At 42.1% G+C, this 27,381-nt stretch overlaps 1 protein-coding gene across 1 annotated transcript in view; it reads left to right on the top strand.

Annotated features, from left to right (window-relative positions):
• Positions 1-27,381, top strand: part of PREX1 (phosphatidylinositol-3,4,5-trisphosphate dependent Rac exchange factor 1) — a 2,105,011-nt gene that overhangs the window by 2,036,494 nt on the left and 41,136 nt on the right. Inside the window, exon 36 of the mRNA XM_044089931.1 lies at positions 8,536-8,602. Coding sequence (XP_043945866.1) covers positions 8,536-8,602 — 67 coding nt within the window. The remainder of the gene's footprint in view (positions 1-8,535; positions 8,603-27,381) is intronic.

The following is a 27,381-nucleotide window of genomic DNA, read 5'->3' as shown; positions in this document are numbered from 1 at the left end:
GGTTGTACTATGATGAGGTCTGAATCCATGTTGAGAGTCTGTGAGTAGTTTATTTTGGGTTAGATAGAGCATTAGTTGGTTGTGCATGCACTTTTCCATAATTTTGGCAAGTGGTGATAGTATGGCTATAGGTCTATAGTTGGATAGTTCTGTGGATGAACCTCCTTTGTGGAGTGGAATAACATAGGATATTTTCCAAATTGAGGGCATTGAGGCCTCGGTTATGGTTCTGTTAATTAGGATTGAGATAGGGTAGGCTACGACATCTGCAGCAATTTGCAGGTATTCAGCCGGCAGAAGATCGGCTGAAAGGGTGGTTGGCTTCAGTTTTTTTCAAAAGGGATCTGATAAAGGATGTGGACACTGGCTGGAAGTTAAAAGAGAGTGGTGAGTCGGGTATAGTGTTTATAGAAGTGTGGGGAGGAGAAAGTTGGTTAGCTAATGACTGGATGGTTTCTGTGAAGAAAGTATTGAATGAACTGGCTATATCTTCTTGGCTCTTGTCAGATAATGTTCCTGGGGTCGGAGTAGTGGATTTGCCTGGTTGGAGAAGTTTATTTATGCCTGCCCAGTACTTTTGAGGGTTATTCTGATGTTTATGTTGCAGATTGTAGAAGTAATTTTTCTTATCTAGTATGATGGCTTTTTTAGTCTCATTTCTAAGTTGTTGGAATTTGATACGATTTAGGGGTAGTTTGGTAGTGCCATTTATCCCACGCTTTGTCTCTAGTTGTTATTTTGGTTTTGGTGTCTGTTGTTAGCCAGGGTGCTAGCTGAGTTTTAATTCTTATTGAGCGTTTAGGGGCATGCGAGTCAAGTATAGTAAGGAATGAATTGTTAAATGATGACACTGCCTCATCAAGGGGAAGGAACTTTAGTTTTGTCCAGTTACATGATTTGAGTTCAAGTTGAAATTTAGTTGGGTCAAAGTTTTTCTTAGATCTGATAGACCTATAAATAGGTAAGCTTGTACAATTAATTTTGTCTTTCATGATGTATGTGAGCAGGTGATCACTAAGATCATTAGGGAGAGTTCCAGACATATAGTTCTGGGGATGACTGTTGGTGAGTATCCAGTCTAGTATACTCTCTTTTTGGTTATTGTTACCTGCACGTGTGGTAGATGATATTATCTGAGAGAATCCATGTAGGTTAACAGGGATGGGGTTGGACTGTGCTGTGCATTGGTTCCAGTCAATATTAACATCGCCCAGGACAATGGTTTCTTGAGGGTAGTTGTTGGCTATCCAATGTAGAATGACCTCTAGTGTTTCTACATTGTTCCTAGGGGGAATATAGGTGACAATTAGGTTAATGCCCTTATGATTATTTAGTAGAATTTTTAGAGCTAGTATTTCAGCGTTAGAGACCTGGGGTGGTTGTATAGGGTTAGTTATGATGTTAAGTGTGCTGTTATATAAGACGGCTATTCCACCTCCTCTTTTCTTTACTCTATCTGCCCTAAGCATATTGTAACCAGGAGGTAGGATCTCATTGTCTTTGGTTGATGGCCGGAGCCATGTTTCAGATAGACACATTATGTTGGGGAGGTATGTGGCTAGTACAGCATGCAGGCTATGTATCTTGTTGTTTAGGCTTCTAATGTTTAAGTGGCATATTAGGAGGGAGTTGACCAGTCGGTGGGAGAGTGGTGGGCTGGTAGGATTTTGAGTTAAGGTTGGGCCTGGATTAGGATGGATGTCCCCATCTTTGGTTATGTTTTTTCTTAGATACGCTAGTAGTCTAATAACTTTGAATAGTAGTTTTAGTTCATATTTGGATTTTGATGTTGATTGGAGTGGATTTTTAGAAGCAAGTGGTTGGAATTTATAATTTTTGGGGTAGTGTAGTAGTGGGCAAGTTCTGCAGTCAGTGGAGGTAGGGGGGTCTTGGTTTGGCATTTTGGATAAGAGAAACCTACGAATGTGAGATTTTCATAGCTAGTAAGAAAGTATGGCAGAATTAAGAGTGGTAAGATAAGAGGAAGGAGTTTATAATTATTTATAGACATGTTATATGTCATCAATGGGTGGGGTCAATGTGCTTCAGAGGAATAGTAGTGGCTAAACAGTAAAGTGGTGTGTGGGGGGGGGAAATTGGAGAGGAAGTTGTGTAGGCTGGAGAGGAAGTAGGGGTGTGGCCTAGTGGCTATAAATGTAGACACAGTGGGGCGGGTGGGATAAGGGGCAGGGAGGGGAGCGAAGCGAGCCCGAGCGTAGCGAGGGCGAAGCGGAGCGGGGCTAACCCAGTCCCAGTTTTTGGTCCTGTGAGTAGTTTTTGGTCCTTTAAAGTAGTAGCTTTGTGGTAAATAGTTTTAAGGTAATATTAACCTTTTGTAGTTTTGTTTGGTTTAAGGGTAAGGTGGTACAGCGTTCTGCATTATTCACAGGCTGGGAGGCTTGTAGCTTGTTCTGCAGCTTGGGAAGTCTATCTGGGATCTGAGTCCTAATGGATAGATTGGGTAGAGTTAATAGCAATAAACAGCTAGCAACTTAGCTAAAAATGCAGCAATACACTCTAAGAAGTCAAATTCAGCAGAAACATGGCTAGCAACTGGCAGAAAACTGCCGTAAGTCCCTTTAGAGTTTCAGTGCAATGATCAAACAGCTAGCGACTAATTACAAATAATGCAATACTCTCTTAGAAGTCTGATACATTAAAAATTAGGTTAGCGACTGGCAAATAATGCAATAGTTCCCTTTTAGGGTTTGAGTACAATGGAAAAAAGAGAATACAGCTAGCGACTGATTAAAAGGCAGAAATTACACTGTTAGATATACAGTACTGTGATAAACAGCTAGCGACTGGATCTACATGTAATATTACACTTTTTGGGATTCTAATACAATATAAAACTGCTAGAGATGAGATAAGATAAGTAGCTGCATTAGTCTTTAAAGGATTCCAGATACTATGAAATGCTACCAACTAACTAGAGAGTTGCTTTAAAACATTTGTAAGCCATTATAGAACTGAACACATATGTTGTAACAATAACAGTAGCAGAAGCATTTATAGTTATTTACAGTGCCAGAATATGACAGAAATACATTGCATTTCAGTGTTCTTACATACCGTAGTAGATAGTATTTACTGGCTGGGTCCTGGTAAATTGGAGGTTTGAAAAATGGCGGCAGAATGAGGTGGTTTAGTAACCTCGGTTCATCAGAGTGAAGTGGGGCAGGGTTAAACCAATCACAAGACACCAGACACTAGTGCTCAGAGCTACAGGTAAATGGCTTTATTTTAAGTTGAATTAAAGTTAGGGGATACTTTTAAAGGTAAAATTTTATGCAAGAGATATTTATTTTGGGAAAAAAGGCTAGTTTTGGGTACAGGGAGTGGGTAAGTTGGTGATGGTAATCTCTAGGTTTTAATAATACTAGCGACTGTGGGCAGAGCAATTTTAGGTCAATTTCTTAGTTTATAACTTTTAATTAGGGGCTCAGGGGCTAACTGCCAGTGCAGGACCCAGTATCAGTAAAGTAGTAGCTTTGTGGTAAATAGTTTTAAGGTAATATTAACCTTTTGTAGTTTTGTTTGGTTTAAGGGTAAGGTGGTACAGCGTTCTGCATTATTCACAGGCTGGGAGGCTTGTAGCTTGTTCTGCAGCTTGGGAAGTCTATCTGGGATCTGAGTCCTAATGGATAGATTGGGTAGAGTTAATAGCAATAAACAGCTAGCAACTTAGCTAAAAATGCAGCAATACACTCTAAGAAGTCAAATTCAGCAGAAACATGGCTAGCAACTGGCAGAAAACTGCCGTAAGTCCCTTTAGAGTTTCAGTGCAATGATCAAACAGCTAGCGACTAATTACAAATAATGCAATACTCTCTTAGAAGTCTGATACATTAAAAATTAGGTTAGCGACTGGCAAATAATGCAATAGTTCCCTTTTAGGGTTTGAGTACAATGGAAAAAAGAGAATACAGCTAGCGACTGATTAAAAGGCAGAAATTACACTGTTAGATATACAGTACTGTGATAAACAGCTAGCGACTGGATCTACATGTAATATTACACTTTTTGGGATTCTAATACAATATAAAACTGCTAGAGATGAGATAAGATAAGTAGCTGCATTAGTCTTTAAAGGATTCCAGATACTATGAAATGCTACCAACTAACTAGAGAGTTGCTTTAAAACATTTGTAAGCCATTATAGAACTGAACACATATGTTGTAACAATAACAGTAGCAGAAGCATTTATAGTTATTTACAGTGCCAGAATATGACAGAAATACATTGCATTTCAGTGTTCTTACATACCGTAGTAGATAGTATTTACTGGCTGGGTCCTGGTAAATTGGAGGTTTGAAAAATGGCGGCAGAATGAGGTGGTTTAGTAACCTCGGTTCATCAGAGTGGAGTGGGGGCAGGGTTAAACCAATCACAAGACACCAGACACTAGTGCTCAGAGCTACAGGTAAATGGCTTTATTTTAAGTTGAATTAAAGTTAGGGGATACTTTTAAAGGTAAAATTTTATGCAAGAGATATTTCTTTTGGGAAAAAAGGCTAGTTTTGGGTACAGGGAGTGGGTAAGTTGGTGATGGTAATCTCTAGGTTTTAATAATACTAGCGACTGTGGGCAGAGCAATTTTAGGTCAATTTCTTAGTTTATAACTTTTAATTAGGGGCTCAGGGGCTAACTGCCAGTGCAGGACCCAGTATCAGTAAAGTAGTAGCTTTGTGGTAAATAGTTTTAAGGTAATATTAACCTTTTGTAGTTTTGTTTGGTTTAAGGGTAAGGTGGTACAGCGTTCCGCATTATTCACAGGCTGGGAGGCTTGTAGCTTGTTCTGCAGCTTGGGAAGTCTATCTGGGATCTGAGTCCTTTTGTAGTTTTGTTTGGTTTAAGGGTAAGGTGGTACAGCGTTCCGCATTATTAAAAATATAAAAAATATTAACTAAATAACCAGCCACAAAGAGAATTAGTAAAACATTTAATAATACATAAAAGGATTTAAAACATGTAGATATTGAGTAAATGATGCCAATAAACAACAGAGTTTCACACACAGGAAATATGAAAATAATACTGTGGGATAGTTCTCACATTGATTTTAGAAAATCTCTAACTAATTAGCTGACTATCTGAAGATTAATTGTCTCTATCTAATCTTAATAACTCGGCAAGGTAAGATTATACAGTCTTACTTATGCAAGCCAAGATGAGGAATTATGTCCACACTTCAGGCTGTTGTCTGTCCTCAGCGACTGGAACAATTACTCTGGAAACAACCAGAGTACTACTGCTGAACAGCACTGGAAAAACAACTGAACTACTATTGAACAACTCAATTACTGAAATTTAGCTGACAGAGATCCTGCTTTTATAGCAGATTTTTTAAAAAGCAACTGGAAGTTGCTATGATAATTCTACTCTCTCATAACAGACTTTGAAAACAGCTGCAGTGAAGATTCTATTCTCCCAGCCCTGACACACAGTGACATCACATTTAGGTCAACTTACTCTGGCATAACATACATTCAGAATACTCTTTAAAAAAAACAGGTACATTTGGTCAGCCAGAAGAACACTGTTTGACATTCAAACATCTTGCATAAATCAGAGTAATAATCAAGACACATAAAGTTATTTATAAAATTATAGCTAGTCATGCTGGCATAACAAAGGGTAATTTACAATTATTTACAAAACTTCATCCAGGCATGCTAGCACAGAAAACAATGTCTAATATCCTCACAGAAGCAACTACTTAAGCATATTTACAGCTATGTTCTGATATGCGATGCACAGCTTGGCTTTCAAAGTTCCGTTTCTACCTTTACTGCCCTGGTAATGGCCACTGGTACCATTTATTACAATCTGAATGAGAAAGTTACTACAGCTTTTGAAATGGTCAACTATTCAACTTTTCAGATGATACTATCTGCTGGTTTTGCAGCTATCTAAAGGCAGAACCATCCATATCCATAGAAATGTCTCATCCTGTACTGCTGGTAACCTTAATACAGGTATACAGCAAGAGTCTTTACTAGGTCCTCTTCTCTTTTCTCTTGCTGTTAATGATCTACCATTAGAATTATTAAATCTAAAATTAAGATTTAATTTAGAGCCCTTTAACCTATGAATATTCATTTGCTAGCTTGGAGATTTTTGAAAGAGCTGTCTCCCCACTTGCATTACACAGGTGAAATGCTTTCCCCCTTCAACATTCCCCTACAGATTCATCATCATAAAACCGCGGTACATCTGGTTTGAGGAATGTGTTTTATTTTAATGAAATCTTCCTTGAAAAGTCTAAGCAGTAGAGTTGCTCTCTGCACCCAAACTTTATGTGAGACTTTCCCTGCCTCTATTGTTTTTGTTAGGGTCACCATCCTCTATGTTTTCTTGTCCCACATTCCCACCCGCTGCCTCCATCAATGCCATCTCTGTAGTTCATCCATTCTTAAGCAGACACCACTGATGTTGCTTCTTGCAATAAATCACCTTATTATATACCTTTTTAATAAATGCATGTTTTATGACACCTTTAACTGGGGAGTGAATCCTTCTAGCATTTCAGGTTCCTGTCACGGTATCATTATTTCAGGTGTATTGCATTAAAAAAAAAAAAAGTAACCTTCTTACCCATTGATCTCGTTTATAATGATCTCATAAATGACTTCCTGCTACCTTACTGCCATAGTACAAGACTCACATATCATTGCGGCTGTGTTTATACATTAACAACTTAAGATGTATCTCCCATTACTCTTCCATATATATTAATTGTAGTACACTTCTTTATTATTACACTAGCCATATCATTACCCAGTATGATATGAAGCCATGTTGTTGAAAAAAGCAGACAGACTGCCTCCATCTCTGCCTGGAATGGTATCCTGCTGTTTGTGGCCTTCTAAATAAAATGCAGCTTTGGTTTAGATTAGTTATTGTCATCGGACTACTGATAGTAATGCAATCATTTAAAGAAAAGAATCAGAAGATGTATAAAGATTGCTTATCCCTTGTAATCTGGTATTATTTTAAAATATGTACTGTCTCTCACTTGGATATGTTGGATTATCCACGTCCACATTGTAGAGGTTTTCATTGTAACTTTTAATTGATCTGGACACTGTCGAAGCTGGCTGGGGAGAGTTGGGAATACATAGCTGACTTACATGTCCTGGGGAGAGGATGCTGACAGAGTCTTGCCCTAAGCTGTCCATATGAGGAAAGGCCTAAGATTCGAGCATATGCATTAAGGACTCTTTAGAGTACAGGCCTGCCAAGGATGCATGCACTCTAGCTGAATTCATGGATAAGTGGAAGGATGCATATACACTGAACTCAGCATAGCAAGCTACACCTTCTGCTAAATGGAGGGGAGGTAGAAGCATGCACTTGCATTGAGTTTAGCATAGTGGGCATTGTGCTATATTTTCCGCTAAATTGGGGTGGGGTACAAGCATGCATTCACACTAAGTTCATCATAGTGGGCATTGTATTACACTTTCTGCTGAATGGAAATGGGGGCGGTTAAAGGATGTAAACAAATCTCCTAACCCTAACTTGGTGATGTCTGTATCTCTTACCACTATCTCTTCACTGTCTCTGTGTCCTGAATGCCAGCGATGAAGAGGAGCAAGTGAGCCACTAGGCTACAGGAACTGGTGGTCAGGGAGGTGGGTAACAGCAGCCACAGAAGGTGTTTAAAATATTTTAACTTAGTAAGATAGCCAAAATCTGCTTTATTTCTGCTTTATCTCACCTGTCCAAACACTGACCTCCTTTTGCACTGAACTGCACGATTGAATCTTTTTATTTCTTGAAGATGTAAAGTACTGGTTTGGAGTCGCAACATCTCAGTGAATGTAATCAAAAAAGTGATGTAGAAGTTCTGCAGTTACTTACTACAAAGTTAAACATAACAGACTGTATACACAGAAAAGGGTGCATCTGAATATAGGTTGGTGTTGCAGATATTTATGTTAGACATGCAGACTCACCAGTATTACCCATTCGCCATCCCAGCAATCCTCAAAGCCTACACCCTTAGGCACTGTTCTCTGCTGGCTGCTAGCTTTATCTTACGGGAATGAAGATGCATCTCAGTGCATTCATTGTTTTAAGGTGTATTTCTTGGCAGTAGGGAGCTGAGTCCTCTTGAAGCCTGTTTTGTATTTCTAATTATGCATGCTCTGCTTGTCAGAGTAAGTGTTCTTTCTCATATTGGGTCTATGCTATACTACTGTGATGTCTTGGAGTACAGCCCAGAATGCTGTCTTATAGAATTGTGTTTGAATTTTCAGCAGATTTTCATACATTTAGAAATTCACATGTAGCATGTTTGACACAAAGAATACATTTCAGATATGAGCCGGAAACTTACCATTCTTCAGATGGCAAGAACCGTGATTTCATTGTTTAATCCAAGAAAGAGTAACCTCTGAGTAGGATATATAGATTGTATCCCTTGTAAAAGTTTTCATTTTCTTAAAAATTGAGGCCAGTTTTGTTTTTATTTGTACAGTTTAAGTTGTAAAGTAGCTTTACTTGACTTTATTTTTGTTTTTCAGAGCATTCTACTTAGAAAGGTCAAACCTGCCATCTGATTCTAGTACAACAGCAGTGAAGATTGACCAGGTATGGCCTCAGCCTTCTTGAATTATTTGTCCTTAAACCACCTTTGCAAAAGAACACATCTCTCAATAAATGTTAATATGGTTACTGTCACGATGAATAATATCTTCAGATGGCATTGTTTTGAGCTTAAGTTATCACTTTGTAGATTCATTGCTGTATGGTAGCAGCTGCCATATGCCTAGGTGGACAATAGTTATTGTTATTCACCAACAGACTGTTTACTGAATGAAGCTATATTATTATTAAATGAGTGTGTGCTCTTCTGTCTGTGTAAAAGTGTGTGCAAGGGTGCATGTGTGTATATGAATGCACAGGCAAAGGAATCTGTTATTCATGTATTATTTTAGTGCCCTGTTCAAAACAGCACCATGTTTAAGTTCTTCCTGCCTACTATAATTCCGTGGCTGCACATTTGGAAATTAACAGATCAAGCAGCACAGAAAATAAGCAGAAAGTACTTGTTTATCTTGAATAATTTTCTTGATGCAGTTGTGTTGTGATTCCTTAAGGGGTGTGAAGTGAATGTCTCACCTATACTGTAAATATTAAAGGTAGCTCTTAATCACTAACAAATCAAAGAGTTTATAAGCAATTATAGCTGAAAAAAAATGTTGCTGTATGCACTCACAGTTTATATTTTTGTCAGTTGACAATATGCATTTTAAAATTGGATATTCTGAAGTATTGCAGGCATCAATAACAGCTTTGTATGCCAGATACATTTTTTCATTTTAATACAGTGTGTTCCTGATGTCTAGACCTCTTCAGCCTTTTAGAATGTTTTAATTATCTATGTCGATATCATTACAGCTTTGGTGTGGTATTATTTTAAAATATGTGCTGTCTGTTGGTAAGTTAAAGTATAAAACTGCTAATGGATACCAGCTCGTGCTTTACCTTGCAGGCAATGGCCATGCTGTGTATATAAAATATATTGCTGGGCAGCAAGTCACAGTAAGATTCATTTTTGTTCTTTAATCACAGTGATTTGAGTTTTCCTGTTGGTAAAAGTAAATGGTAAAAGTAATAAACTGCTCAAACCCAAAGAAGCTGGTCGTCACAAAGAATATATATGGAGAACAACAAACACGTCCAGCTCCACCACGAATGTAAAGAATGTAGACAAAGCAAAGTTCTTCACTGGAAAAGCTTTTATTTCACAGACCAAAATAGGATAAGCGCTTTCGCGTATAAAAGTATACGCTTCTTCAGATCTTAACATACAGTGGAGTTTAGCAAGTTTATGTATTCAAGCAGAAACCCTCAATTATTTTCAACAGACAATTAAACCATCCCTAATTAAATCATTTTTCAATTAAATTAACAAACCTCCCTTCCAGATTGCTCAGCTTACAATCAATATGTAGGACCTTAGTTCAATAAATGCAACTTTAAATAGTCATAAAAAAATAGTTTTCCTGTTGGCTTTTACTGTCAACGTGAATTCTTTTTAGCACAGACCTTAAATGGAAACTAACCTCAGTATGTTTGGCTGCCTGAAGTGATCCTAATACTATCCGTGCTAATAGGGTTTTCTACAATGTGGCCATGCATCTAGTTACTGCATTTAAAGAATAGAAGTGCTTCATTTGTCTTCATTTATTTCTTCACTAGGACAGCACTAGGGACTCCCACGTAAACAAGTAGTGGCATAACCGAAGGAACATGGGATTGTGCTTATTTGTATAGATACCTTGTTTGTTAAATGCTTAGACTGTCTCGTGTGAATGTCATGTCAGTTATTTCTTAGTCTTCTTTGGAAGGCAGAGTACAGAAATAAAATGTCAGTTGTTTCTTTTGCTTCCTTGGAAGGCACAGTACAGAAATAAAATATTATTCTGAAATGATTTTTGATGTATCTCCAATCAAGAATTTACCTTCCTTTCTGGACTGTGCCTGGTTTTAAAACTGCCAGTATCAGAGTCATCTGACATCATCATCTGCTTTTGGCAAAGATGGTATCCTTTTGCCTGCTATGTGATGAAACGCCATGTTCTTTCATCAGCTTACTCTTTTTACAGCCTCTCCTAGAAGTCACACCAGCATGCAGAATGCCGAGAGATTAGACATGCTCTCTCTAGTACATCCAGGCGTTTTATTGAACACATGTGGAGCTTCCAGTCCCCTAGGCTTGCCTTGTAGTTGCCTTCATTAGTCTTGGGCAGCACTGTACTACTTTGTGAAGCAGCACTTTTTAGACCCCCAACACCCTGTTCGTGATGTAAGTTTTGTTCATATTTGACTTAATCCATCCCTTTACCAGACAGCACTTATGTCACCTTCTACCCTCTCCTCCATGTGCACATATTACTCTTGTCCTAGTCACAGTAGTGCATGCATGCTGTATCTTTGCTTCTCCTTCTCTTGCAAAGTCCATATTCCTGTATTTCTACTTCTGTCCCCATACCTTAGCCTCTCCATTGCCTTAAGCACAGTTCAGAGTTTTTCCCTATAAAGCCAATGCAGTGGATATCTGCAGACCTGTAGTTGTGCAACATGCAACATAATGTGATTGGTAATTAGGTGCAAATCTGTCTCCTGAGTCCAACATTTATTTTTGCCACCCACACAACTTAGGGCTTAGTCCTTACTGTCAATAGCTATGTTCAGTGTTCATGTGTCTAAATACCTGCATGTGTGTTTTGCATGTGGCCATTAAATTACCAGCCAAGGCACACAACAGTAGTGCATGTTCTGTTTTGGAGCTGCCACAAGTGTAAAACATTTAATCTGGTTACATAAAGGTGAGGAAGTCAGAAACTTTTGGCCTACTTTAAGTTCTCTTTCCAGGAGAGTCCTGCTTGCAGCACCCAGGGATAAGTCACGCCATGATCACTACAGCAAATACTCAAGAGTATGTCAAGGCGTGACCCTGTTAGGGGCAAGTCCAGTATTCTGCTGAGTCCTGTTTTCTGCTGCTAGTGGTCTTGCCCTAAGCTATGAAGTGCTCAAACACTGCCCTTCCTCCACTTCAGTAGAAGATGAGATTACCTGGAGAGGCATGCAGCTGATTTCCACCTCTGGCATTCATCACAGGGATTTTGTATTGCTAGAGCCAGAGGTTAATGACTTGATTCCTGGAATATCTTTCTTGAGTCATTTTGTCTTGGCTTGGTGATACTAGAGATGAAGGACTGTGTCCTTCTTGAATGGTCCTTCTGGGTACACCAGCAGGTCTCAGCTGAGGAGGGATGTTTTGGTCTTCCCATTACAGAACTCATATGCAAGAGCTAGCTCTAAAGCAGGTGTCTGATGTCTGCTGGCAGCCTGAGTAATGATTGCAGTGTTACACTGTTTGGGAGTTTGATCAGAAACCTGCAGACTTGTCCACAGTGCACACCACCCTTTGCAGCTGCATGACTGAGGGCCATTTCTTGGCCCTTCAACACTGGGTTGCAGTCAACCACACAGCCACCCTCATTTGATATTTCTAAGTGAGTCTGAGGAAATTAAGACCATTGTTTCTGAGGTTGGAAAGGGTAATGACTCCAGTCTCAGGTTTTCAAGCTTATGAGTAACAGCTTGGATTAGCCATGAATTGGTTTTCATTCCCTGTAAAAACACCTGATGGAGTTTCTTGGGAAGAAAGCTGGGTATTCTTCCCCCTGCTTCTTAGTTGTTGGCTTCTGATTCATTAGAATGCTGTTAGTGGAGTCTGGAGGTATGCTTCCCCTGTCTCTTTCTTGCATAAAGGTATGTGCTATTTAAAAAACCCTGTGTGATTGGGTAGAACAGCTTACTAAACATCCCAGTGCTGATTACTCACTGATCTCTCCAGTCAGCGTAGGTCACAGATTTAAACAATTCCAAGATTGCAATATCTCTGAGAGAAGGGACTATTCCAAGAAATGGCATTCTAAGACTTAATATATGTAGGTTCAGATTTTCAGTCGTAAGTTTCCACATTTCAGGACTTGACATTACAAGTACTGGTATTTTACATAGTTACCATATGTGTTCTCTGTCTCATGGCATGGGAGCTTCCTGTACCCATTCTTGTTATACTTACTAGCTTTACATCTTTCAGTGTGAAGATCTTCAAAGAAAGACCAAAACTCATTGTCATTGTCCCCTATTGACTCTGAACATCATAGTGTCAGACTGTAAGGTCTCCAGCAAGACAAGAAGCCCTTCTTTTTCGAGCCAAGGCTGTCTTCATGGCTGGGGAAAACTAGCTGCTTCTTAGTCATTGGCTTCTGATGTAGACCACCTCGTTCTAACAAGCTTGTCAAGGTGATATGTGTAATATGAGGTGATTGGGTATACCAGGAAGTCTTCTACTTGCCAGGCAAATGTTTCTTAGTGGAAGTAGTTCTCAGTTTGGACAGTGAAACCTGTGTCACACAGGTTGGTCTGTCTGCAGGAGATTCTGACATATCTCAGGCACCTATATGATGCTAGTCTCATTTATTTTTCATGGGCAGGGTCTCCATGCCAGATATTTATGAGCATCACAACATTGTAAAGGGTAAGACATTGGTCCATAGAATCATAGGATCATAGAGGTTACTAGGCTAATGGCCCTGGGACCCTTACAAGCCTAGCCAAGAGGTTATCCCCAAAAAAGAAACCTCAATCAGCACCTGTCACCCCTGTCATTGAGGGACACAGGTGGAACCCCTGGGGCACATTTGTGGTTTCCCATCCACTCATCAAGGTTGCGCTTGACAATGGTCAGCGATGTACTTTGTTTGATGTGTATGAGGAGTCTATTCCAGAGATGGGGCCTCTGGGAGACAAACTTGTCTCTCCAGCAAGTTTTGTTAATGCTGCATATTAGATTTAGGCCTTTCAAACAGGTAATGCGCAAGGAGTTAGACCAAGGATATGGAGCATCTCTAGTAGGGCAGGGTCTGAGATTGTCTTGTAGGTGAGACACAGATCACCTTGAAGCAATCTGTATGATACCGAGTAGAGTGATAGTGATTTCAGTCTGTCCACATAGGACATGCGTTGGAGGCCATGGATTGTCTTTGTGAGGTATTTCTGTAGCCTTTCCAGTTGGTGCAGGTGTTTGGGGAGGTACTTACCAAATGAGGCACTGTACTCAATTATTGGCCTAATGAGGAAGGAGTACAGAGAGGTAATAACCTCCTTTTTTAAATGTAATCCCTTTACTTATAAGATGAACCAGGTAAAAGGCTTTTCAGACCACTGCCGCTACATGGTGGTTGAATGTGAGATTGTTGTCAACCAGTAACCAGGTCTCTCACCACAGGTTGTATGCTTAGGGGGTTGCTGTTGATGTGGTAAACAGTAGGGGCCATGTTTTTGCTGAATGGTATAATAATACATTTGTTTGCGTTTAACTTAAGGCAACTTTGGCACCGGACCAGTTGGTCGAGCACTTTCTTAAGGTAATGCTGCATCTCTGTTCTCCAATGAGGAAACCTTCCCTTCTGTGGCACTTGAAGTCTGTAGTTGACAGTTTTATCAGATTACCACTTGGCCATGGTAGATCTGTGGATGTTCTTCGTGTTTCACTGTTGCAGTCATCACACTTGGGTTATCTACCAGAGACTTAGTATTTCTGCGTCGGTTGCTGTCTTTCCAGGACTGAAGTCAGGTCGTCAGGGGTATAAAAACAGGCAGCCAACGCCATTACATCAGTCTTTCTTGCCGAGTAGCCCGAAGCAGAAGCAGTTCGCATGAGTGCCGTTAGGCCTGTACCTGAGTATTTGTTTATGAATTGAATCCTCCTGAAGTCTTCTAAAGCGAAGTACCTCATTGGGGATCCTTTTTTCTTGCTCTAACCGATGTCAGAAAAAGTTAATTGTCTTGCCTATGGAAAGCAAATACCACACTGAGATTTTCATTCTTACTGGGTCACCTGTTTAGGCCCAGACCACAACGTACATCACTGTCGGTTTTGTGCCTTGTTCAACTCCCGAACCATTCTTCGTCTGGCCCTTTTTGTCGCTAAATACTTCCGTTCTTGATCTCCTTATTCCAAAATGGCTTCAGTAAGCCATCTTCTGAAAAAATGTTAGGATAAAGACAGAGACAGACCGCACAGGTCCAAAGCTGCCGATGATGCTTCTGTTAAGCTAGTTGCCAGTTCACCAGTACTCAGTGAGGCGCTTTCGCAGCCCATGATGCCCGCTTCAGTGGATTCGCAGGCCTCTACCGAGACCCGTTCAGAGTCTGCCGTGAGACTCTTCTTCGACTATGGAACCTGCGGATGTCTCTATCTTGGATGGGTCCGGAGCTACTGAGCAGGCACTGGCTTTTGAGGAAGTTCTTTGAACTACCAATGTTCGACACAAACCGACGACTTCAGTTCTGTCTAAAACTACCAAGTTTCTAAGGCCAAAAGTACACACTATGCCTAGAAAACTGACAACCAAAGTGCATGCACCTGCTCCCTTGCTACAACATCAAATTCTTGGAATGGCAGAAGACCTTATTTTGCTGATTAGGGGAAGTCCGCCTTCCCCTGCTATGAGAAAAAGAGATCAGTCCCCAGCAGCTTCAAAAGACCAAGAGTCCGACGACACTGAGGGTTCTGATTATGAAGACATGCCCTTATCTGCTTATGAGGATTCTGATGCAGAGTAATCCATTCCCTCTGCCTCTCCTCCAGAGGATTTTTCTTTTGGTGAAACTGTACATACTTTAAAAGAGCATTTCCATTGGGAATGCCAAGACTATCCTCAGTCCAAAAAGAAACTCAGAGAATTTCTAGACTTTCCACAACATAAGCCTTTAGCAATACCCCCAGTCCTGGAAGTTGTTGATGATCTCTTTATGGAATCCAGTCTTACTCCTGATATCTTACCACCTGCTCCTAGGAAACCAGACAGGTATTACAGAGTACCTGACTCTCACAAATTCCTTTCCAGAAATCGTACTGCTGACCCAGAGGTAATTTCCTAGGGGCCTAAAGGTATCAAAGCAACTACAGCTAAGAATTCCACCCCTTCGGACAGGGATTCCAGAGCTTTGGACAGATGGGGTAAGAAAGTATATACCTCTGCAACTCTCGCCACTAGGGCTTTGAATTGTCAGTTTCACATGCTGAAGTACCAACAACATATTATGGAACTTATTAAGTAAAAATAGCTACCTTTACAGACTGTGCAGAAAATAAAGAATTGCAAGAGCTTTATGCATTCTGCAAGTCAAGTCAGCAAGCATACATTGCAGTGTGGCTTTGATGCCCTAGAAGCATCTTGCAGGGCAGCAGTCACTGATTCTGTACTGAGAAGGCATGCTTGGCTAAAGGAGCAGACCTTGCCATACCATGTCAAATCAAAGTTATTTGACGCTCCTTTGAACAAGGACAATCTGTTTGGCACCAAATCAGAAGAGGTTCTTAAAAAATGGAAGAAAAAGCTAAATCAATGCAGACAGTCAAATAATTCTTGCAAGTACAGCCTCCTAGATTCAGTAGGCATTACCCCTCAAAACATTGGTCCTTTCCAGCCCCCTCAAGGCCATCTCAAACTAGACCTAGGGGAAACAGACACCCCCCCCGACTACATTCCCAGGGTATGCAGAGATCTAAGCAGTGGAGTGCCTCCACCTCTAAAGCAGGGAGTGCTAAGCCACCTGCTTATGGAAAGAATTCCCAATGACTTCTCAACTCCACTCCCCACCTCTGCCCAACTTCTGGTGCCCCTAGGAGGAAAACTTGCCCTTCATGCAAAAAACTGGATTTCCATCACCAAAGACAGATGGGTCCTCAACATTGTATCCCAGGGGTACAAAGTTTACTTCCACTCACTGCCAACCTCCAAAGGGTTCCCAGACCTTCCTCCAAACCGGTGGGCAGAGGCACAAAACCAAGTTCAATCCCTGCCCTCTGTAAGGGCAATTCAGCCTGTTCCTGTGGAACAGATAGGTCAAGGATTCTATTCCAGAATTTTCCTGGTACCCAGAAAAGAGGGCACCTGGTGCCCAATCCTAGATCTTTCAATTCTCAACACCGTCCTGGTGGTACCAAAATTCAAAATGCTCACCCTGCAGCATCTTCTACCTATGCTAGCCAAAGATGCCTGGTTAGTCACCCTAGACTTAAAAGAAGCCTATCTGCACATCCCTGTAAGGGAGTCATGCAGGAAATATCTAAGCTTCAGGGCAGGATCTATGCATTATTAGTTCTCTGCACTTCTCTTTGGCTTATCCACTGCTCCTAGAGTATTCACAAAATGCCTGGCTCCAGCCATTGCTTACTGCAGACAGAGAAATATTCAAATTTACCCGTACTTGGACGACTGCCTGATTCAGTCAGATGGTCAGGAAATTCTGTTGCAGCAGCTGACAAATGTAAAAACTTTCTAACCTCCCTGGGGTACACCATCAATGAAAAGAAATCAAAACTAGTCCCCAGTCAAAAGATTGTATTCCTGGGAGCAAGCTTAGACACAGCATCCCAGATGGCATTTCTCACTCCAGAAAAACAAGCCTATCTGACAGACTATTTTACTCAAATGGCCACCAGAACCCAGCTATCCACAAGGAAAATCCTGCAGGCCCTAGGGTTTATGGCCTCATGTATCCTACTAATTCCATATGCCAGACGGCATATGAAGAAACTTGAACAGTACTTAAAAAGTCCTTGGTGCCAACATTCTCAGGACCTGGAAACCATCATTCCTATCATACCCTGTCTAAGGACAGAGTGTTTTTGGTGGGCAGCAGCATGCAATCACAACAAGAGACTGCCCTTTACTCAACCCCATGCCGACCAGACCCTAACCACAGATGCATCAGACTATACCTGGGGGGGGGGCACAAATGGACAGCAAGTGCATTCAGGGCTACTGGAGCCCAAGTCAAATTCATCTGCACATCAACCAAAAAGAGATGCTAGCTGTGCAGCATGCTCTGACAGCTTTCAGATCCCTACTCTCACCAGGACCCTTGCTAATAAAAACAGACAACACCACAATTATGTGGTACATCAACAAGCAGGGGGGAAGCCACTCTTACCCACTCTGCAGGCTAGCCATGGCCCTGTGGAACACGGCCTTGGACATGCAGTTCGATCTGCAAGCTCAGTTCCTGCTAGGCAAACAAAACTCACTGGCAGACAACTTAAGCAGAAATCTCCTAGACCCACATCAGTGGCAATTAGAGCACAGCACCTTCAACCTTCTGATTCAGAAATGGGGGACCCCAGAAGTGGATCTCTTTGCCTCCCCCTGCAATCATCAGCTCAGCAAATTCTGTACCAGGATTCCTCACAGCAGGGCCTGGAAAGTGGATGCCCTATCCTTCCAGTGGGTAAATCTCTCAATATATGCCTTTCCCCCTCTGCCCCTTCTCTCAAGAGTATTTCTCAAGGTAAGACAGGACAGACCAAGGAGAATTCTGATTCTCCCAGACTGGCCAAGCCAGCACTGGTACCCACACCTGTGCAGCCTGTCACCGGTGCCACCCTGGCACCTACACCAGAACCCAACCCTGCTCTCTCAGCAGGGGGGACAGATCTTGCATCCACAACTGCAAACCCTAAATCTTGTAGCCTGGCTTATTCCTTGAATTCTCCCCAGTAACCAGCCTAAGCAAGCAGGTGCTGGACATCATTCTTGAAGCCAGAAGACCCAGTACAAGGAAATCCTATGCTGATAAGTGGAAAAGGTACTGTTCCTGGTTTCAAGCTAAAGGAGAGGACACAACCATGCCCTCCCTGCCATTAATCCTGGATTACTTAGCAGATCTACTCCACAGGGACCTATCTTTCTCCTCCATTAAGATCCATGCCTCTGCCATTTTGGCTCATTACAACACTGAGCCACCTCTCTTCTGTCACCCTCTTATCAAGCAGTTCCTGAAAGGGGCAAACAACTTAAGGCCACCAAGGAGAGCACCCACCCGTGCTTGGGATCTTAACTTTGTACTGGAAAAGCTCACACTTTGAGCCTGCAACATCAGCAGAGTTTAAATTCCTCTCTTGGAAAGCAGCCTTGCTTCTGGCCATCACTTCAGCTAGAAGAGTGTTTGAGCTACAAGCACTTATGGCTGTGGAACCCTTCATTATTTTCCATGCTGACAGGGTTTCCCACAGGAATACCCTTCCTTTATGCCTAAAGTGGTGTCCAGTGTGGCTCTCAACCAATCTATCCATTTGCCAACTTTCTTCCCTAATCCTCAATAAAGGGGAAAGGATCCTGCACTCCTTGAATGTGCACAGACAGCTCAGATTCTACCTTGATAGGACTAAACCCTTCAGGAAATCTGACCAGTTACTAGTCAGCTTTGCACCAGGGGCAGAGGGCAAGGCCATTTCAAGACAAACAATTTCCAAATGGATAGCACATTGCATCAATTTCTGCTACAAGAACCATGGGAAACCAACTCCTCAGGGGGTCAGAACACATTCCACTAGGGCAACTTCTTCTACTACAGCATTCCTCAGGGGAGTCCCTACTAGGGACATCCTGGAAGCTGCTGCCTGGAGTTCTGTATACACCTTCACCAAGCATTACCACCTGCCTATCTTCTCCAAATCCAGGGCAGGTTTTGCAACAGCAGTTCTGCAAGGCATACTAGCCAGCCCCAACTCTTCTTGACTGCCTCCACCCTTCTTCACCTTTGGAACTCTACCCAAGTGTGATGACTGCAACAGTGAAATACGAAGAACACAGTACAGTTGTGTACACTTACCATAAATGTAGTGTATTTGCTCTTGCAGTCCTGGTTTCCCTCCCTCCAACCCCCTTGTCTCTCTTTCTCTCCTCTCTATGCCTATTACTTCCCCCTTCAGGGGTATTGGTATTGATATTTACTTTTTACTGGTGGTGTTTTCCCTACCATAACTTAGCTCCCTATTTGGGGGGCTCCTGACATTTGGGGCAAGAAAAACTGATGTAATGGCATCGGCTGCCTGTTTTTATACCCATGATGACCTGACGTCAGTCCTGGAATGACAACAACTGACACAGAAATACTAGGTCTCTGGTATTCGGGCTGACTGAGGGCTACCTGCACGCAGATAACCCAAGTGTGATGACTGCAACAGTGAATACACTCGAACATCTGCATTTATGGTAAGTGTACACAACTGTACTATTAACTTTGTTTCTTGTAAAACTTTTTTTCTGGTGGCTTCAAACCCTCCTGAGATGGGAACCGTAACTGATCTTTCATAATGATAAGGTGTTCATAATGAACTCAAATGTCATACCAAAGATGAATTTGGAGTTCCCTGAACTATTGTATCCAGCTCCCACTTTTATTTGTGGCTATGGAAAATAGGGGGAAGAGAGGACCTTTCTTCTCTGGGCATGTACCAACAGCTTAGATGCTACCTGGGGAGTTTGCATAACTTTGGGAAGATGGATCATATTGTGACACCCAGCACTGCTGACAGTATGTGATGGGTACCAATATGTGTCGTCCCCTTGCTGGGTCAGTAATCAAGGAGCCTGACTCCTCAACACTGACACTGGAGAGGGACGTACACTTAGAACACAAATGGATACACTCTATTTCCAGATGCAGACCTCTCTGCTCCAAGTACAATTTCTCTTAAGACCACACAGGGAGCACACTCAGCCCAGGATCTGGATGTCTTTGTATCTGTCTCCCTCCAGATCCCCAATAAGATTTCCCACTGGTACAGCTGTAGGGTTAGGTCCTCAACTGGGTGTCCAAGCCCAGTCCTTCAGCACCCTCTCTGTAAACCCAGTGCTTCGTGTCCCTGCCTGAAGTAGCTGACACACACCCACATGCACACGCACACACACACATACACACACACACACACACACACACACACACACACACACACACACACACACACACACACACACACTGATTTTGATGTTAATTCATAATCTGTAAAACGCTGTTAGATTTTAGGTCTTCTGTGTATCTCCGCAGTTTTGTGATTGCAGCTGCAACTGTGTTTCTTCTGTATTTCCTGGGTTGTATTTGAAATGAGGATATTAGGAATCAGTCCACTACCTTGGTTAACCAAGAAGAATAAATAAATTCAGCCTAGGATAGGGCCTGTCAAAGAGTGTAATCAGTATTAGATATATTAGATCAAACTGATAAATTCTTACCATTATCAGTTGATCTATGAGAGGATTTTCCTTGATGGTTCAGTAATATGTCTTTCTATTCTACTGTTGCATTATTCCTAACATGATGGGGATTCCCCACCAAGGGTGTCCTGACGTAAGGCCAGTATACCAAAGCCTTTTACTACCTAAGGTACACCGTACATCACACGTATACTCCCTGCTTATGTAGGGTGTAAAATCAATGTCCGGATGTACCATCCTCAGAGCTTCTCTGCCACCAGTCTGAAAGCCATCTTTGATCATCTGTCTGTTCACCCGAGTTGTTTTCTGGTGTATCTTCCTGTTCAATTAAGTGCCCCTTTGGGGTTTTCTTTTCTTATTTACTGCTGCTTTTTGCTGTAGGGGATTTTACATGTCATGCAGAAAAAGGCAAATGCCAGTGTGGAAGTCAAATTCCACATACAGTTAGTTAGGAGCAGTGCTTGTTTTGCTGAGAGCCTACTCACAATCACAAAACTTGCAGTATTTGTCAGGCTTTTGTGCCTAGGACTTTATGAAATCATCTTTTCTCTCTTGCTATTTACTTGGAAAGTCAGCGTCTTAAACTTTTAGCAAAAGACGCCATGGAGGGAGCTTCTAGGCCTGATGTTGAGTCTTCACTGAAGGGAAAGGCCAAAAAAACAAGGTCAGACTCTTCCGCTGCACCTTCTACATCAGACATTTCTCTCGAGGCTAATGAAAGCCCAGAGGTTCATCTGGTTCAGGTGTTGGATTCCTTGGCTGGAGATATTTCAGAGGCAACCATGGATCTGACTACAGGCACGTCCTCGGAGGCATTGCAGACATCCGTTTCAGATGGTCAGGAGGAACCAAGACTTATTATTACAGAAAGACCTAGTAGGGTTCTGTAGAATCTTTGAAGGAGGAGATTCTGATGACTATTATTGAGTGTAGGCTGACACCGGGTCCTTCCATGTGTTATAAGGCGGACGTCCATGTAAAAAAGAAGCAAAAAACAAACCATGTTTCTTCACCCAGGGACCCTCAAGGTGAGTGGTAGAATTTTACCTAGGGCTTATTTAATGCCCTTATGGCTTTGAAGCCTCCTTTGGGTGTCTCTGTCCCTGCCCCTCCTTGGACACCTTCCCCTCAAGAGAGTTAGGTACCAGGATTCATCTGTTGAGGTTTCTTCGGATGAGGAATCCTTGGCCTATTCCACCCAAATTCCTTCCCCTCTAGAGTGTACATCTCCTGAAAAGGAATCTACTAGTCCAGAATGTCCTATTGAGGAGATTGCTTCTGGAGATACAATTGCTAAGATGAGGGAGTATTTAAAGTGGGATTGCTCCCAAGTTTCTGATGTGCAAAAGAGATATTATGAGCTCCTACAAATTGGTTCTCTGCTTTGCCTTTTGGCCTCTCTATTGCCCCAAGGGTCTTTAACAAATGCTTAGCTCCTGTGATTGCTTTTGGCAGACTTCAAGACATCCAAGTTTTTCTTTACCTGGATGATCTCCTCTTTCAATCATCCTCTCCAAAACCCTTACAGCAAAACCTTCAACTTGCCATTACTCTTTTGCAAAGTCTGGAGTTCACAATAAACTTCAAAAACGCCTCTTTAACCCCTCCTCAAGATCATGTTTTCCTAGGGTGCAGGATTCAGACAGTGCCTTTGTTGGCATCCCTGCCTCTGCCAAAGGCCTGACTCTCATTTCCCTCTTTCATACTCATCTTCCTCTAACCTCTGTCACAGCCAAAGAGATTCAAAGACTTCTGGGATTTATGGCATCCACCATCCTTATGTCACTTCTAGCCAAACTCCACATGAGGAAATTTCAGTGGTTTCTGAAATCAGTCTGGCAGCAGCATGCGCATCCCCTAGAATTTACAGTTCCTCTTCTGCCCTGTCTAAAGAGGAAACTTCATTGGTGGATTCAGCAGTTGTTTCTGAACCCAGGCCTTCCCTTCTATCCACCTCTTGCATCTCAAGAACTGTTCACAAACGCCTCAGAGGTAGGTTGGGGAGCAGCCTTTGGCACAATGAAAGTGCAGGGGGTCTGGTCCCCTGTTCAGTAGAAGGAACACATCAACATCAAAGACCTAAGAGAGCTTCTGCTGACACCTCAGGCCTTCCATCCCCTTTCCTCCCCAAGGCCTGTCAAAGTGTTTACAAAAAACACCTCAGTCCTATGGTATATGAACAAACAGGGGGGAACAAAATCTTACCTTCCCTGCAGGCTTGCACTCATGTTATGGAAGCTTGCTGTTCAGTATCATGTGACTCTTAAGGCAGTTTATACTCCCTCAGGTCAAAACTTTGTGGCAGAGCAGGTCCTTGACTCAGTCCAATGAATGGATCCTTCACAAGGATGTGTTTCTGGACATTGTCCATAAGTGGGGTACTGCTCAAATAGATCTATTTGCCTCCCATCTGAACAGTTTCCACAGTTTTGTGCCAGAATCAGAAGTCCTCCAGTTTGGATGGTGGATGCCCAGTCATTTTCTTGGAAGGGGCTGTTTCTTTATGCATTCCCATCTTCCTCTCATTCTGAAAGTTCTGTTCAAGATTCAACAGGACAAATCCAAACTTTGCTGGTGACTCCTTTTTGGCCAAGACAGCATTGGTTCTCTCTTCTTCAGCATTTAGCCAAGGGCAGTCCTCAGAAGTCACCTCACAGGGTGGACCAACTCACACAAGACACAGGATCCTTAATCCATTTCTCTTGTTAGGAATACTGCAGCAGTAGAATAGAAGGACATAGTATGGTTGTATAAAATCTTACCATAGTAATAGATGTCCTTCTCTTCACTCTTGCAGTATTGAATCCCTCCCTCGTATCCCTGGTACTTTTTTGCCTTCTGGATGTACTGTTTACCTCATACTTTTCCTTAGGCTGGAGTTCCTACTGTGGCATTCAGTTCTGAGGATGGTATGTCCGGACATCACTTATATGCCGTATTTATGCAAGGAGCATACGTGTGACATTCAGCGTAGCTTAGGTAGTAAAAGGATTTGTATACTGGACGGACATCGAGATACCCTTGGAGGGGAATCCCCCATCATGTTAGGCATACTGCAACAGCGAAGCGAAGAGCATCGATTGTTGTGGTTAAGATTTTACACAGCTATACTATCCTCCCCCCATGCTGAGCATGTATGGTTCTTCTACCAGTTGCAGCCATAGAAGTTCCAAATAAGGCAAGAATTACATTACTTGTTTACTAAATTTCTTGATTTGCAGGAAGCTACTTACTAATGACATGGCCATGAAGTGGTTGGCTTTGGAGCTTGCTTGCTTATGAAATCTGAAATCATGGCATGCGTCAGCTGGTCATGTGGACATTCCCAGACATGCAATTTTGCAATAAAAATGCCATATTCTAATTAGTGAAGTAATACTCAATTTGTTAATGACCAAGAAGGGTTTTCATGCTAATACAGGCACAATCCAGGCACAAGAAATTCTATTTTGACGAAAGATGACGGTCTCTGTTTTTAGCTCTGAATAGTGCGAGCATTTCTTAGCAGTCTAGCTACCTTCTCTTGTTCCATCTGCCACTTTTATTCCTGACTCTAACATGTGACCCCACTCCATATGTAAACATTCATGCACATAATCTGCACTATGTATCTAACACCATTCTGTATGTAATGTCACCTTTGCATGTAAACCCATTCTTCCTTCTAACCTTCATGGTTTGTGTGATCCAACTCCTTTAGGCAACACCACCATTCTTGTATGTAAGCTGTTTATGTGAATAATATGTGCTGCTGTATTTTGCCCACTAGTGTGTACAACACAATTTCTACATGTTTCTGTTTCTGTTTATAACCTAACTTCTGTATACAATCCCAATCTTGCATTTAACTCCAGAGCTTCATATAATTCCAACTGTCTGTGTTAACACCATTACTGTGTAAACCTGTTTTAGTATATACCAGCCACTCTTGCATTTAATACAATACATGTATATGATATCCCTTTACATACCTCACTGCTGCAGCTACTCCCCTTTCTAGACATGACATCATAACATTGATAGCAAACTGACTTTTGACCACCATATTGCCTCCTTTGTACGGAAAGCTTTCTACATGGCCCACCTCATTAGTAAGGGTATCTCATTCAGGGACAAGGTGGTCATAACATCCCTGTATTCTTCCCTTATAAGACCAGTTATTGAGTACAGTTCCCTTTTCAGCAAGTACCTCACAAAGCACATGCAGCAGCTGGAGAGACCACAGAGATTTCTCACCAGGAGAATCCAGGGCCTCAAACATCTACCCTACACAGATAGGTTACAAGCCCTGTCCCTCTAGTCAGTCTCCTACAGACTCCTCAGAGGTGACCACTGTCTGGCATAGAAAGCAATCTCAGACCCCGCCCTGATGGAAGTGCTGCAAATCCTGAAGTCAAGCTCCACTTGAGTAACCTGCATGCGAGACCTCAACCTGGTCTGTGACATCAATAGGACTTGTTGGCAGGACAGACTTCCCCTTTTGTGGAATAGACTCCCTCTCCATGTAAAGCAGAGTACCTCATTAAACCTTTTTAAGCGCAACCTGGATAAGTGGATTGGGAACAGAAAATACACCGCTAGGATTCCACCTATGTCTCTGCTGGACAGTGGCATAGGGTGCTGACTTACTGGAATATGGGTTAAATTCTTGGCTAGGCTTGTAAGGGCCTCAGGCCGAATAGCCTAGTAACTTTCTATGATCCTATGATCACTCAAGCTTCTAAACCCACTCCTGCATCCAGACCCACTTCCACATGTAACCCTCACACTATCACGTTGTAATCCAGCTGTTGTGTGCAGCACCTGTATCTCCAAGTAATTCCACCCCTCTATGTATCCTCCATTCTTGTAAAGCACTGTAATCCTGTATGCGGCCACACTACTGTATGTAATCCCACTGTTTATAAATCAAGTCCTGTAGGCATCTGCACTCCACTTAATTCCACTGCTGTATGTAACTCTGCTTCTGTCCATAACTCCAGTTCTGTAGTGAGCCCCACTTCTGTGTGTACTCCTGCTGTTGTACATAACCTCTATAATGCATACAACCTCACTTCTATATGCAACCTGGATTCTGTGTCTACACCAAAAAACTATAAGAGCACCTACTTAGCTGTATTGACTTAGCAATACCCAACAGGAACAAATCATCTTCCTCAAAGAAGAGTAAACCTGTCTGGTGGACACCAGCAATGAACAAACTCTATAATAAAAGGAACAAAAATTTCTGTCCAGGAATAAGAAGGAGCAGATGCCAAGTTGAAAGCAATCTCTCCTTTGTCTGAACAAGCAAATAAGGTCACTGGTGAAATCCTCTAAAGCTAACTTCGAGTCCAAATTGGCTACATCCACTAAAGACAATCACAAGGCCTTCTTTATATATGTCCACGGTCTCAAAGGTAACACCCAAATCTGCTCTGAACTGGTGGTCAGTAACACCACATACACAAATGCCATAGATATAGCCAACCTGCTGGCAGATAGGTTCAGTGAAAACTTCACCCCCCGTCCCCCCATCAGTAAAGCAAGACATCCACAGCACCTGCCCCCCTCTCCTCATCGCTAGGGAGCAGATCTTTAATGCCCTCTCAAAGGCAAAAATACAGTCTCCATGGGACCCGATAACATCCCTGGCTGCATCCTACATAAACCCAGGCATGAGCTGTCAGCTCCATTAGGCACCCTATTCAATCAAAGCCTGAGCACTGGCTTTGTCCCAGCTGAATGGAGGACAGACACTGTCATCCTTCTACATAAAGGTGGAGTATCCACTGACCCAGGCAACTATTGGCCCATCAGCCTAACTAGCCTGATCTGCAAGGCCATGGAACATATTATCATGGACGTTATAAACAAGAGCCAAAAGATGAGCCAGCAAACTGTGAGACTGAAATAATATTTATTCAATGAAAAAACAAACCGGTTTCGGCTGGTATACACCACAGCCTTCCTCAGCTGTGGTGTATACCAGCCAAAACTGGTTTGTTTTTTCATTGAATAAATATTATTTCAGTCTCATAGTTTCCTGGTTCATCTTTTGGCTTTTGGATTTCATATTACTGGAGCCGTGCAATTGCCTTTCGTACAGTGGGAATTCCTTTGATGTAACACCTTATAAACAAGGACATTGGCAACCTTCAAACACTTGACCCCACACAGTTTGGTTTTGTCAAAGGGAGGTCATGCCTGTTAAACTTGGTCGATTTCTTCGAAACAGTCACCAAAGCCATGGACAAGGGGAAAATGATGCACACTGCCTACTTTGACCTAGCCAATGCCTTCGACTCTATTCCCCCCTCTCCTTGGGCATAAAAGATAAACTCTCCCAGCTAGGCATCAACCTGTATGTTACCAGATGGGTAGCTAACTGGCTCACTGATAGAACCCACTCAGTCAAAATAGGGGAAGCCACCTCTAGTAGTAGACCTCTTAATGAATGGTGTACCCCAATGATCAGTCTTGGGCCCCCTATTGTTTGGGATATACCTTTCTGAGGTGCAAGCCAAAATCAGTGGTCTATGGCTGATCAAGTTTGCAGATGACTGCAAGCTGGGCGCTATCTTAAATTCCCCTAGTTATGTGAACATCCTCCAAGAGGGCCTTACACAAACTAGTGACTGGTGCCAGAAGCATGGCCTTAGACTGAATGCCAAGAAATGCATCATTATCCACTTTGAGGAAAATGGCATCCCCAATAATTATCACATTAATAACGTACTAAGCAGGCAATCATTCATGAGAGACTTGGACACCCAGGTTGATAGCAACCTGACTTTTGACCAC

Source organism: Protopterus annectens, chromosome 12.part0 (assembly GCF_019279795.1).
Source record: "Protopterus annectens isolate FY-2018-M chromosome 12.part0, PAN1.0, whole genome shotgun sequence".
NCBI classification, from domain to species: Eukaryota; Metazoa; Chordata; order Ceratodontiformes; family Protopteridae; genus Protopterus; species Protopterus annectens.
This window is presented reverse-complemented; position numbering and strand designations above follow the sequence as displayed.